The sequence below is a fragment of the Pezoporus flaviventris genome, unplaced genomic scaffold, assembly GCF_033815535.1.
Source record: "Pezoporus flaviventris isolate CSIRO_AGI_PZ_B2104156 unplaced genomic scaffold, CSIRO_AGI_Pfla_v1 ptg000006l, whole genome shotgun sequence".
NCBI lineage: Eukaryota > Metazoa > Chordata > Aves > Psittaciformes > Psittacidae > Pezoporus > Pezoporus flaviventris.
Window position 1 is genome coordinate 1,600,128 of NW_026892554.1, and position 13,662 is coordinate 1,613,789.

The 13,662-nt window shown below is 48.3% G+C and overlaps 2 protein-coding genes across 6 annotated transcripts in view; one reads left to right on the top strand and one right to left on the bottom strand.

Moving 5' to 3' along the window:
• Window positions 1-473: 473 nt before the first annotated feature.
• Window positions 474-5,051, top strand: CALML4 (calmodulin like 4). Of its 2 annotated transcripts, XM_061446546.1 has the most exons (5): window positions 474-766; window positions 870-900; window positions 2,163-2,303; window positions 3,333-3,521; window positions 4,738-5,051. In XM_061446546.1, the coding sequence occupies exons 1-5, from the start codon at window positions 764-766 to the stop codon at window positions 4,833-4,835; spliced, it is 462 nt and encodes a 153-aa protein (XP_061302530.1). In that variant the 5' UTR covers window positions 474-763; the 3' UTR covers window positions 4,836-5,051. The 2 variants fall into 2 exon arrangements, with proteins under 2 accessions (XP_061302530.1, XP_061302531.1); XM_061446547.1 differs by lacking the exon at window positions 474-766 and having other exon boundaries at window positions 2,195-2,303.
• Window positions 5,052-7,616: 2,565 nt separating this feature from the next.
• PIAS1 (protein inhibitor of activated STAT 1) overlaps window positions 7,617-13,662 on the bottom strand; it is a 62,002-nt gene continuing 55,956 nt past the window's right edge. For 2 of the 4 annotated variants that reach the window (XM_061446551.1, XM_061446548.1), the window contains 3 exons: window positions 13,409-13,551; window positions 13,063-13,100; window positions 7,617-11,695 (listed from right to left, as the gene is read on the bottom strand). In XM_061446551.1, the coding sequence (XP_061302535.1) occupies window positions 11,399-11,695; window positions 13,063-13,100; window positions 13,409-13,551 (478 nt within the window). In that variant the 3' untranslated portion in view covers window positions 7,617-11,398. Of the gene's footprint in view, window positions 12,233-13,062; window positions 13,101-13,408; window positions 13,552-13,662 lie in introns of all 4 variants that reach the window. The other 2 variants (XM_061446550.1, XM_061446549.1) reach the window with 2 other exon arrangements.

Genomic DNA, 13,662 nt, shown 5'->3' on the forward strand with positions numbered 1-13,662 from the left:
TGAACATCAGCGGGGTGGCAGCAGCAGCGCAGTGCTGGGAGGCACCAGAAGACGTGAGCAGGGCTGTTGGTCTGGGCTGGTCCAAAAGCACCCAGGTTAAACCTCAGAACTCTGCCTCACTGCAGCAGCATCCCCTCTCTGTGTCTGCAGCAAGACCTGGCAGTGCTGGAGACGTCGGATCCAGGCCAATGAATAACACTGCAGACAATGGGGAGCTTTAAATCCCTTACAAACCCTTCCCCTCCCTCCTGCCTGGTGCCCCAGCTCAGGGCACAGTGACATGGCCAGCAATGCCCAGCACCGAGCCCAAAGCACCTCCTGCTGCTGCTGCCACCACCAAACCCGTGCAGCAGCGACCCATGGGGCTGTAAATGCCCCTGACCCATCCCCAGCAGCCACCATCGGGCTGGATTTGTGCCCCAGCAGCAAAGCTTAGTGCAAGGTGTGCAGCTATCGGGGATCACTGAACCCTTCGTGCCGCATGAGCCCATCTCCATCCAGCCCGGCCCCAGCACCCCTAAACCCCGACCCAGGGAAGCTCTCACCCCTCTCCTCGGTCCCATCTGAGGCCTTGGGAGCGCCGTTATCCCCATGGCACGTGAGCGGGAGCCCGGCAGGGATCAGGTCTCGTAGCCATGGCAGCGGGGTATTTATTACAGCCTCTCTCCACCCCGGACTTTAGCCCTTAATCAAGTAGGAAAGCAGGAGCAGGCGCCTCCGAGCCCCACGGGCAGCGTTGGACACGAGGAGGAGCCCCTAAATAATGGTGAGTGAAGCGTTTGGGCTGATACAACCCCCCCACCAGCACCACCACTCATTCCCATCTGGATTTTAAAGCCGGTTTTCCTGTTCCCCTTTCCATGCTCCAGGCAAAATTCCTGTCCCAGGATCAGATCAACGGTATGTGTGGGCTTGGTCTGGGTTTGGTTGTTTCTTCCTATTAGCAAGATCAGCTTAAACATGTGTATACATATATACATATATATATGGATGGATAGATGTGATTTGTTAAGTTTGTGTCTATACAAATGGCACTCACTCTGAGCTCGTGCCCCCCAGGCACCTCCAGCGTGCCTCTTTGCCCTGAAACCAGAGAAATCTCCCCAGTTCTAGCACAGTGCTGGGACCTGACCCCCTCCCCACATACTCACCCACTGCATTGCATTGGGACCAGCAACCTCCCAACCCCATGAACCCCCCCAGCCCCGGCCAAGCAGCAGCAGGGACCAGCACTTGCAGTGCTGCGGTTTCCTGTCCGATGGGAGCGAAGGTGGGAGAGGAGGAAGGAGGCTGCAGGAAGTCACTGGGAGGCACCGGGGCTGCGATGGGAAGGGTTTGACAGGGAATGGCTTAAGCCATAATAAAGAGTATTAATGTAAACCTGATCATCTGCAGTGGCCTTGGGAGGAGGCAGGCAGGGCGGGGGGGGCACAGCACCCATAGGGCACTCAAGCCTGCAGTAGGGTGTAGAGACAGCCTGGAGAAGAGATGGCTTCTTAAGGGGGGGACCTTAGAGCAGCTCCAGTGCCTGAAGGGGCTGCAGGAAAGCTGGAGAGGGGCTTGGGACAAGGGATGTAGGGACAGGCCAAGGGGAATGGCTTGAACCTGCCCGAGGGGAGACTGAGCTGAGCTCTTAGGCAGAAGCTCTTCCCTGTGAGGGTGCTGAGGCGCTGGCACAGGGTGCCCAGAGAAGCTGTGGCTGCCCCATCCCTGGCAGTGCTCAAGGCCAGGTTGGACACAGGGGCTTGGAGCAAGCTGCTCCAGTGGAAGGGGTCCCTGCCTGTGGCAGGGGTTGGAGCTGGAGGAGCTTTAAGGTCCCTTCAACACGAACCAGTCCAGGATTCCTCCCTTAAGCCTCCCGCCCTCAGCATCCTCTCCCACCCCACAAAGTGCTCCCAGCACCATTCTCCACGTGCAGCAGCCTGACTCCACTCTCAGACCTGCTCCGTTAGGCTGAAGGTCCCCCTCAGCTCCGCTATTCCCAAGCCTGCCTTTGGCACTTACCCAGGGTGGTGTGGTCCCCCCCATCCATCACCCTGAAACCAGACACTCCGCAGCAGACACAATATCCCTGCTGGAACCCGGCCGGGCCACGGGGGAGGAGGCGTCAGCGGCGGATCCGTGTCCTCTGGCAGGGAATAACGGCTTTGGGTTTTAATTAGAGTTCAAGGAGTGTTTTTCCCTCTACGACAAGAAACAAAAGGGGAAGATCAAGGCCTCGGACCTGCTGGCAGTGATGCGGTGCCTGGGAGCCAGCCCCACGCCGGGGGAGGCGCAGAGACACCTCCACTTGCACAGGATCGGTGAGTGCAGCCCATGGGTAACACGTGGAGGTAAAACATGGGTAACGCGTGGAGATCGAACATGGGTAACGCGTGGAGATCGAACATGGGTAACGCGTGGAGATCGAACATGGGTAACGCGTGGAGATCAAACATGGGTAACGCGTGGAGATCGAACACGGGTAACGCGTGGAGATCGAACATGGGTAACGCGTGGAGATCGAACATGGGTAACGCGTGGAGATCGAACATGGGTAACGCGTGGAGATCAAACATGGGTAACGCGTGGAGATCAAACATGGGTAACGCGTGGAGATCGAACATGGGTAACGCATGGAGATCAAACATGGGTAACGCGTGGAGATCAAACATGGGTAACGCATAGAGATCAAACATGGGTAACGCATAGAGATCAAACATGGGTAAAGCGTGGAGATCGAACATGGGTAACTCATAGAGATCAAACATGGATAAGACATGGATGAAACAGATGGGGAAATGCAGCTTCCCTGTGGTCTGGAGGCTGCCTGGAGTCCCACAGGGAACAGCCTCCCCCCCAGGTGAAACAGGCAATGCAAAGCAAGAGCAGTCACCAAAGCCTATGGTCTGATGTGATGGGAACAAAGTCAAATCAGTGCACGGGTTAAACCAGTGCCATTGGAAAAGCTTCAAGGCATTTATATTGATTGTGGATTTTGAGGCTGGGAACCTGTCCAGTCCAAGCAGCAGAGGTAGAAGAGCACTGAAAGACATTCATGTGCAGGTACACAAATGAATTCAAAGCACAGGACAAAGAGCAAAGAATGGGCTGGATTAAGAATGCTGGGTGCTAGGTCTGGCATAGACCTTATGCACAGCAAACCCGGACACACAAGTGCTCTAAATGGGTTTTAGGGCAAGAGAAACTCCCCAGGTATGGTCCATCCTGGTCCAGACCAGAGCCAGGCAAAAGGCGCCCCAGGAAAGGGGGAAAGAGGACGGGGATGCTCAGGGCAGGATCCACACCACAAAACCGAGCCATTCCTAAGGGATCTCCTCTTATTTTTCCAGACAAAAACGCGGAGTTGGATTTCTCCACCTTCCTCAATATCATGTACAGGCAAATGAAGCAAGAGGAGCCCGAGAGGGAAATCCTCACTGCCCTGTCCATGATAGACAGGCAGAAGAGAGGCATCATCACCGTCTCGGAGCTGAAAGCCAAGCTCACCCGACTAGGCGAGAAGCTCTCCGAGGAAGAAGGTATTTTGCAGTTCAAAGATGTATTGAATGCTCCTCATCTGATTTCCCTCCTGACTTCCCTCTGGGAAAGGCCCTGTGCCAGCAGGAGGTAGCACACCCGAGAGAAGGGATGTCCCCCCCATCACACACACAGTGTCCAGGGCACCGGCGCATCGCATCTCGCTGTTGAGTCCACCCCACCAGCACCAGTCTCACAGCCACACAATGAGCTTGTGCCTTCATTTAAAAGGCTTTTCCCACATAAAACCAGAGCCCCCAGGGGAGCCCAGACACACACAGAGCAGGGAGCACCCCCAAAGCCAAAGAGAACCATTAGCACCATCAACTCTAATTAGACTCATGTGAGGACAAAGTCTCTCTGCTGTCATCAGCCTTTAGCCGCACCACAATGGCCAAGCAGAGATGCTGCGTCTTGCAACCCGGATGCCTGTTAACCCAGAGACCTCTTCCCTTGCTGGAGCTGCTCCCTGGGATGATGATTTATCACAGAGGTGCTCTATTTAGTGTTCAGGTTGGACACAGGGGCTTGGAGCAAGCTGCTCTAGTGGAAGGGGTCCCTGCCCGTGGCATGGGTTGGAACTGGATGAGTTTAAGCTCCCTTCCAACCCAAACCGGTCTGGGGTTCTATGATTCTAATGGCTTAGCCTGTGTAAGATAACATTTTAAGTCAGGCAGCTGCTGTCAGTGCCAAGGAGTTCCCGAAGCCGGAATGAAAAGCATCCCACTGCTCCCAGGTGCCAACTGCACAGTTACCACTTCTTCAGATGTGTTTTCAGAGAGCCTCAGAGCTCCAGCTGAGATACTCTTCCTTTTCGAACATTAAAGGCCCACCACCAAGTGTCACGCAGATCCACTTCAAGTTGGGCACACCATGTGGATGAGCATTTAGCCTGGTCTAAATTGACTAGGGGCAGGTCTGTTACCCAGGCCAAATAAGCCACCAGAAGCAATTAAAAGGTGTTTTAGACTAAATTTGTGAATCTTTTCCATGTGGGTATCAAGGAGATGGGCACCTCTGCTCCAGAAAGTTGAACTGGGAGATCGACATCCGAGTGTGAACTGGAGATAGTTCAGAACTCTCCGGGACGGTAGCAGAACTGATCCCAGAACTAACAAAACGGGTTTGAAACCCAAATCCTGCACTGCTGCTCTTGTGAAGAACACAGCACCTGTGCCATCTGCCTCTCCAACCCGTGGTTTTCTTCCCCTCTTTCAGTTGATGACCTGCTCAAAGAAGCCAAAGTTGGACCAAACGGAACAATCAGGTATGAAGAATTTGTCCACAAGATTTGCCTTCCAACAGTCGACTACTGAAACTCAGACCAAGAGATTTGGTAAGAGCAGAACCTGAGGCTTTCTTGACTTCAATTTCTCCTACTTATTACTTGGACTTGGGAATCATCATTTGCCTTTAAAATCCCTTATTATGCCTTCACAACTGTGCTTACACTCACACAGGATCCCACCCCGTTCCTGAAGGAATGCTGTCACCAAATGTGAGCTGTTATTTGAATAAACTGCATCTCGCATCCCTTGTGTAACGTGTCCTGCTCAAGAAGCAGTAGCTAAAACAGAACAAATTAAAACTCATAACATCAAAAATGACTTTTAGAATGCATTTAAGTACAGATTGTGGCGTAAACGGGAAGTTGCAGTGAAGGTCTCACAGTGACAGCGTCCCAAGAAGTCAGCATCACCACAGCCATTTCCTGCTTCCACACCCCCAAGCTCAGACAGAGTCTTTTGGGTAGGGATTCCCCTGGAAGCTCAACTGTGCACCGACAGTGGTAAATCCAGTGCAACTGTGCACAGCTCCTTGGATCCAGTGCATGATCCCATCAAGTCACCAGCCGCATCCCTGCTGGCTGTCCAGAGCATCACAGACACGCAGCACCAATCCTCTGCTCCCCCCCACCAGTGATGCTCAGCAGAGGACCACTTCCCATTCTCCAATCTCAGCAATGCCCTACAATCACCACCTCCTTCTTCCTCTCCCACTCCTCCAGCACACAGGATCTGTCCTGTCCTGTCTCTGTCCCGTTACTTATTAAGGCACAGGATCTTCAGCACCAAATCTCTGCGCGGTGAAGCTGGTTTTGAGGCAACCCACTGCCGATGCTGTGCTTGGTAAACGTATCCGTCACCAAGCTCGGGGCTATCCGCAAGGACACGCTCCCAGAGGCAGCCTGGCAGGGAAGAACAGGGCCGGGGAATTCAGCTTCTCTACAGCAGGGAATCTCACCCATCTCTCCTGGTGTTAAGTGATGAAAACCACTCTGACCCAGAGCGGTTATGGCTGGTCTCACTCCGCCTGGACCTTGGCAGCCTTAGTTAAGGTCCAGAGACCCTCGCAGGAGATTTAGGAGCACATACAGCAGATCCTCTCTGGAGTCGGTCAGAAACCCACACAGAGACCATCACGCAGAAGCAGCCACATGCTGGAAAAGGCCATGGTCCTGTGGGCCTGCAGTGGCTTCTCCCCATGGGAGGCCCTTCCCTCCCCTCCTTCCCTGCTCCAATGCCAAATCTTGGCCACTGAAGCAACCAACGCATCCTTTGCTCTACCTGTGAGCTCATCAGCAGTTAAATCATCACAACCATAGCATACACACTGCATTTATCCCCTGCTGAGGCATGCTGCATTGCCTGACCACGGAAAGCAGCATCACCCAGGGCTGACACACAGAATCAAACAGGACTGTTAGTACCACAAATTTGGTTAGAAACTGCAAAAATAAAACCCCAAACTGAATTATGAGCCAGGTTGGACACAGGGGCTTGGAGCAAGCTGCTCCAGTGGAAGGGGTCCCTGCCCCTGGCAGGGGGTTGGAACTGGGTGAGCTTTTAGGTCCCTTCCATCCCAAACCATTCTCTGACATGAAATCTTAACTCTTCCAAATCAGTGTCTCCGTAAGGCTAAGAATTATTCTTATGGAGTATTATATGGGGGGGGAAAGGCACAAAAGACTAAATGAGATGCTGAATGCTGTGCAAGGAATGGAAGCGGATCCAGGACGTCCCTCTCAGTCCTGTGTTTAAGACAAAGGGCAGTTTTGTGCCCACTCTCCCTTGATTCAGAGCCAAGCTGCAGAGCCTGCAGTTCTCACGGCAGCAGTCCCCAGCTAACCCAGTAAGCTCAGACTCAGACCCTGATATGCCAAGATGAGAAACCCTCTGAAGAGTGAAGGATTGTGCTTGGAGGGGAAATGAACTTTGCTCAGTGTAGAACTGACAGACCTTGTCATGCCTGTCTAATGCATCCAGCATCTTCTTACTCTATGGACAGAAAATAAACCCTGTTTCTCACAGTTAGCGTTGCAAGCAGCTCAGCACTCAAACACTCCAGATAACAGCATACAGTGAAACGGAGCAAAGATTCACCAACAAAACCAGCTCCTACCAACAGCAAAGGATCAGCTTCCCCATGGACCCCTCTTCCCACCCCTCACAGTTACTCCCAGTGTTTGGATACAAACTCCACCTACCTCACCACGGAGCCTTTTGGAGCTCTGCTAACAGCACGGAGGGAGCTCTGGCTGCCCACCGGAGCCCTTCCAACCCTCTGCTGTGGAGGCACCGGTGATGGAAGCGAGCGCAGACCTCGGCTGCTGTGAATAATCACCTTATGAAACACGGAGTGCATGCAGAAGCAGTTGTTTCCAATCTGCATCAATAACCAAATCACAAATGATCCAATGCACAGCTTAATACTTCCCTATTGGCCAGAAGAGCTGATGAACAAATCCTTCCCGCTGTAGACAGTATGAAAACTTGTGTGTCATGGGGACTGATGAGCTCAAAATCACTTTGGATTGCTCCAGAGTGGATCTGGGATCCTAACAGGGGGTCACCATCCTCTCCAGGTGGGTTCACCCTACCCAAATACAAGCAAACAGAACCCCCCCATTCACACCCACTCCAAAACCAAGCTGTAAAAGCTTGGAGAGACAATGCAGACAACATTCCATGCCACAAACCAACCGGAGGCAAAGCATCCCTGTCCAAAAGGGACCTTTGCAACTCATCAGCTCACAGAAAACACCCTCCTCTCAACCCCCCCACCCCAGTTTTCATTTCCCCCCAGGAAACACAACGTAACTGAATGCTTTTTATTACATCTAAAGATTTCTACATAAACAGGTAACATTCAATAGGTAAACCATTTTGTTTTTTCCAATGCATATAATAAATATTTTCACTTGGTACTTTTATACAAACTGACATTGGTCTACTATACATCTTTAAAAGCCGTTTACTGGTTTGGCATGCCGTATGGAAACTAAGAGAAAGTTTTAAGGCAATGAATGACAGCTTTTCAATTCATGGAATTAATGGTAATTTTAATATTCTGCTTATATACATTTTCCCTTTGTTAATTAGAACAATTAACAGCAGCACTTTCGGGGACCACCAGCAATTTTCCCTTGTTAGAAATCTAAGCTCTGTTTAAAAGGAGAAAAGAAAACTGGTTACACGGACAAAACAAACCCTTGTCTATTCAAAATGTGCTTAAACCCCTGAAAGGTTGAACTGCAGTGAAGAATTCATTTGTCAAACGTTCTCCTCACAGCCTCAGTGAGGGTCCAACAGAGTCCAATGACAACCTACCAGTCATCCCACCCTTGAAAGGCTTTGAGTCCTTGCCATGGGGAGGAAGGGGCGAGCCTGCAGTCGCTGTCACATCTATTGTTATGGAAGTGCTACCAAGATCTTAACACATGGCCTAGGTTAGAGCACCTAAAGGATGGACCAGTAATGCCCTCAGAGCTTTCAAAGCCACTTCCACGCTGCTATTAAACAGCTGTGTGCTCATACCTGACACAAAACAGGCACAAGTGTGTGCACACCCCACCTCTCTGGTGGAAGAACTTGAGGACAAGAGGCCTCCAGGCTACGGATCACAGAAACTCTGCCACGGGCAGCGAAAGGAGCTCTGGATTGCTCTACAGCATCTCTGTTAATACATGAACTAATGGAGATCGAGTTTGGGAGTGACATTCGCGTGGAACTTGTCGAGAACTCAGACTGAGACTTCTACCAAGCAATGTTAACTGTGGTCAGAGGCACAGAGAATTATCAGCAATAAAGAACACCCTAGCATGAAACAGGAATACTCACAAAGCATATGGGGTTAATACCACAAAGGAGGACTTCAGAACGTGTCTGTCCCTTCTTTGTAGAGCCATGAGGTTCAAAAACGTCACCGGTGAACTGAACAGCCTTCCTTCCCTGCGGGATAACTCGTGAGGAAACGGAAGTCGTCACCATCGGACCTTGCTTTCCAAAAGCTAAGCCAGGCTTAAAGACGCCGGATCCTGCGTTACCACACACCCGCCACGGTTCATTTCAGATGTGGGTTACCAAGGCTTTCATACCACTGTCAAAAGTGACACAAGCTGCTCCTCAGGTCCTCTTTAACAATACAGTCAATGAAACGTCGCCACCACCGTCAGCACAGCAGCCACCAGCTCTCCCAATGTCTCCTGGGTGGTTCCGAACCGGGGCCGCACACGCTCCCTGTTACACCGACAGCACTTGTACTCCAGGTTTACAAAGAGTATTACAGCAAAGCATATGCTCTGAAGTTACCAGGTTAGTATTCATGACTAAAATGTATGAGATATATTCCTAGTGTAGGTTTAATCACTTCAAAATCAGACTGAGTTTAAAAAATAAGTATTTCCCATTTTCTATCCTTTTATTTTATTTTTTTTAACTGACATTTAATAAATTATAAAATTGGTGTATGGTGAAATATATATATCAGCCAGATATGTATGAAATACACATGCATGGGAAAAACTATTTAACTCACTTTGAACTCACACACACGGATCTATAAATACATATATACACACACATATACATATAAACACAAACAGTTGTTTCCAAAATTCAAGTCAACTATTTAGTGGCAGAGGGATGCTGTAAAAACACTAAAAACGATTTGGATGCCACATAAGGTGAACCTCTCAAATAACCATACGACTGATCATACAGCAATACCTAATGCTACTTGGATTAAAGAGGGTTTTTTTTTCCTTTTTTCCTTTTTTTTTTTCCTTTTTTTTCCCTTTTTTTTTTCTTTTTTTTCTTCTTTTTTTAATCAACACAAGAGTTTTCAGACAACTTCATAGGCAAAAGGTGGCCCTCGTCAATGCTCAAAGCAACTAACTGCAATCAACGGGTTTGGACATGAAAAGGTCAGACAAGAATCTGCTCACTGTAGTATTCCTTAACTCTCTCTTCCTGATAAACTTGTTACCTGCACTTTCAACCAGCTATAAAAATAGTTTTCACACCAGAGGAAATATCTACTCTCTCTGACATGGACTTTGGGACACAAGAGAATTGCTTCCTTCCCTCCCCCTTCTCTTAACCTTAAAGAATCTCCTGAAAAACTGCACTCCAGCTATTTACACGTTTCACTCTTGAATAAGAACGGATCAGCCCAAGCGACCCATCGGTTCTCAAACAAAAAGGTTTTTCTACGTCATGCACAACTTAAAAAGAGAAAAGAACCCAGGGAAGTAAATTATGGCTCAACGTTCAACAGAAGTGTGCGGAAAACCCAGGGGGAATCAAAGGAATTACAAGGCCAGAAAGAGACAACGGAGTTTTGAAACCCACTACCCTAAGAGACTTCAATAGGTAGCAATCATTTGAGTACATGGGCTACAGGGTGGGGCTTTGCTATAGGGTTGGGTTTTGGTTTGAAAGACTCCCATCGAACACTGAGTATTCATTGTGATGGATGTGACCTCAGAAGACAGTGTGTACCAAGACCATTACTGGCTGCACAAACCATGCAATAGTGTGTGGGTATTGGTATTTTCGTCCTGTTGTTGACGAGTTCACTTTGAAGCAGAAATCTGATCTACGGCAGCTAAAAGTAGGCTTCTCCAGCCAGAACAAGACAGGCCTCAATTCAATAGGCCGGTTACACACGCATGGCTAACTTTAAAGCACAAGCAGCTCCACAGATTTAAAACTGACACATGCTTAATAATTTGCTGAGTAGGATCTTAAGATATTTGACAAGGATTTCATAGTAAGTTCTTAGATACAAACCCCGACAGTCCAATGTGTCAATGCTTTCATCTGGGGCTAGAGTCTGTAAAAGTTCTCTGTCTTGTCCCACATAAGCACAGCTAAGTAAATTCCTCAGCCTGAGATTTTATTGAGTCTGGCCCTCAAGAATAATTGGTGCACTAATGAGCTTGTAACATGCTTGACTAAAGCATGGAATACAAAACGATCTGAAGAGAGGGTCACACAGAACCAGAAATGACCAAAACAAATCCCAAAAAGCCAAAGCCACTCCTGAAAGGCTCTGTTCTGTGAACAGAGGGGATGCTGTGGAACACTTTGAGTAGGGTTTCTTCCACTTGAAGCATAATGAAATCTGCACTAAGTGTGGGATGGGGGAACTAGATTCCACCACCAAAGGTAAATGACCCCAAGAGGAGAAAAACCCCTCTCATAAGTTTGAACTTTAAAAGTTCAGCTCCATTCCTGTTCATGTTACTGTGAAGAAAATAATGCCGTTTGTGTCCAAACTATGGGGGGGGGGGGGGGGGCGGGGAGGAAAAATAACTCACATGACAAATGCACAGGTGTAAAATCTTCAGCATCCATAGAAATGAACTGAAGCTCCTTGTTTTTGTTAATTTTTTTTGTTTTGTGTTTTTTTTTTCTTATTTTTACCAGTGAGGCCATCTTAGGTTTATATACAAAAGTAAAACTGAAAATATACTTTTGTTCTCTGTACACATAAATTTTTTTCCCTAAAAAAGGAAAAAAACTTGTCTATGTTTCTAACAGAAAGTAAAACCAAGCACAAAGATTTCCTCAGACGAGTTCATGTATTCCAAAAATCAGTCCAACGAAATAATGTCTGGTATGATACCAAAGATGGACGCTGTGTCCGTGCTGCTCCTACTTGCAACTGGATGACCATGATTCTCTCGCAGGCTGTTGGAGGAAACAAGACTGCTGTTACTGCCACTATTGCTACCATTTGTGGCTGGCAGAGAACTGCTTCCTCCTGCATTTAGCTGATCGAGAAACATCTGAGATGAAGTGTATGGGAAAAAACGAGAGTGTAAAAGTTCTTGATCATCTGATGCAGAAACTGCCGCGGCTGCGGCGGCAAGAAGGGAGGTGTTGTAATGCTGGGGGGGGAAAAACAACATTTGCAAGTTACATTTCAGACACCACAGTTTTGATTCAGACCAGCACAAAAGAAGGTATTTGTAAGCTAAAGCTCTGACAGGTTCTGGGTATCACACCAGCCTGGCTACTCAATCGCTCTGTAAGGCAAGGACTGAGGCAGTGAACTTTTACCTCTGCAACCCTTCATTTCTGAAGCCAAAAGAAACTGGAAATACTAGTATCAGCAGGAACAAATGCTAGAGAGGTAACAGCATTGCAGGACACCCAAACCAGTAAAGACATGGTCAGCAGCAGCACTCTTACCTCTTCAGAAAATTCCCTGGTGGAAAAATTCCCCCAAATTCAACCCAACATTTTGCCATCCCTCTGCTCTGCTCAAAAGTCACAAACCAACCACAGCTGGTGAAACTATGTGCTTAATCACTGCTGGTGGAGGGAAGCATACTGCTGCGGAAAATGCATTTAGAAATAGCACCCTTAGTCCTGCTTGATGGCAGCAAGAGCTGTCCCAAGTTATGCTCTCTGCTGGTCAGCCCCTGAAAAGCAAGAACTGTAGCTATCAAGAATCAGGTTTTAAATACAATGTCTCTGCAGAGGAATTCTGCTCTGGATGTTTCTTTCCACTATGATCAAACATATGTGGGCTATTCTGCCTTGTTCCCCCACATTTATGCACCAGTATAATTGCATCGTATCAGTGCATCAGATTCTGCACTGCTTGTTTCAGAATAATTCTCATACCTCTGTTTTACTGAATATCAAGATAGCTTCTCTGAATCCAAACTCTACAGTGCAGGCTCTGGTCTTAATTATGGGAAAGTATCCCTCTACAGTTAGTGCAATTCTCCTGCTTCAGCCTGCAGAACATGATGGGACCAAGGGCTTGTGAGCCAGCTCAGCCCCTTATTTTCTTGGAAGCACAGGAGGAAAAGCGACCAAGTGGGATCAAGCTGGCAATCACCACTTGCCAACCCAGGCTCCTTCTAGGGAAGGACTTCCTTAGCTCCCACAACTAGAGGAGCCAGCACCAATCTAGCACATTTCAGTATTTACAGAAAGGTGGCAAGCGAGGTCTGACAAACTGTCATGAACCCAGGACACAAACTGAGGTGGCTGGTGGACCTTCAGTCATGGCCAGTGGCTGCCTGAGCTTAACCCTTGGGAACAGAAATGCTTCTCTTATCCTACACCCCTATTTAGGCAATGCTCGTGTTTGATCAGTCTCTGTGTGCATAAAACAAAGCTGCAGCCTGCCTGTATTTACACCTACATCATACATCTGCTCCTTCCTTGCTTATACATCGATGCCAGCAAGTCCTTCTCAGACAAGAGCATCTGCCACATGAATTGATCTTCCTTGACTTACCTGATTGTCTCCTGACAGGAAAGGGAAGAAATCTAAACCTGTAAAGAGCCAAAGGAAAAAATTAACCTTCTCAAAACACAACAGCATCTCTCCCCGATTTCCCCCCCACTTAGGCTGAAATTAAGCCAGCATAATACTGGGGACACTTCAGATTCTCTTCACTACCAGAGCCCTTATAAACCTTGTAGTATTTTCAGGGGGTCTTAAATACCATCTCATCCTCTGTGGATGCAAAACAGTATTTTGCACTACTGCACTGTCAAACCACTGCATGTTTAAATCCTTCTGCAATAGTTATTACTGCATGGAGAGCTGTACTTACAGCTATCAACAGTCAGAAGCTCACCTTGCAAGTCATAAGGCATAGGTGTCATATGGAATGGATGCCTGTAGTCTTGGATAAGTGATGTATTGATGTAGCTGGTGTCAACAGCAGGAAGGCTTGGTGTTCTTGACACGGGTGATGCTTGATGGGGTAAATTTAAAATGCTGCAAGAAACAAAAGCTTGTTACGGGTGTCAAATACAGTCCTGGCTTTATTGCTGTCCCAAGCAGGGCATGGCTATTTTCAAGTATAACACAAAGCCAACCTCGCAATAC

Excerpts from the sequence above, each read along its gene's own strand:
- CALML4 (XM_061446546.1), top strand. Across the intron at positions 901-2,162 it reads GTCCCAGGATCAGATCAACG|AGTTCAAGGAGTGTTTTTCC; the intron begins GTATGTGTGGGC and ends GGTTTTAATTAG. Across the intron at positions 3,522-4,737 it reads GAAGCTCTCCGAGGAAGAAG|TTGATGACCTGCTCAAAGAA; the intron begins GTATTTTGCAGT and ends CCCCTCTTTCAG.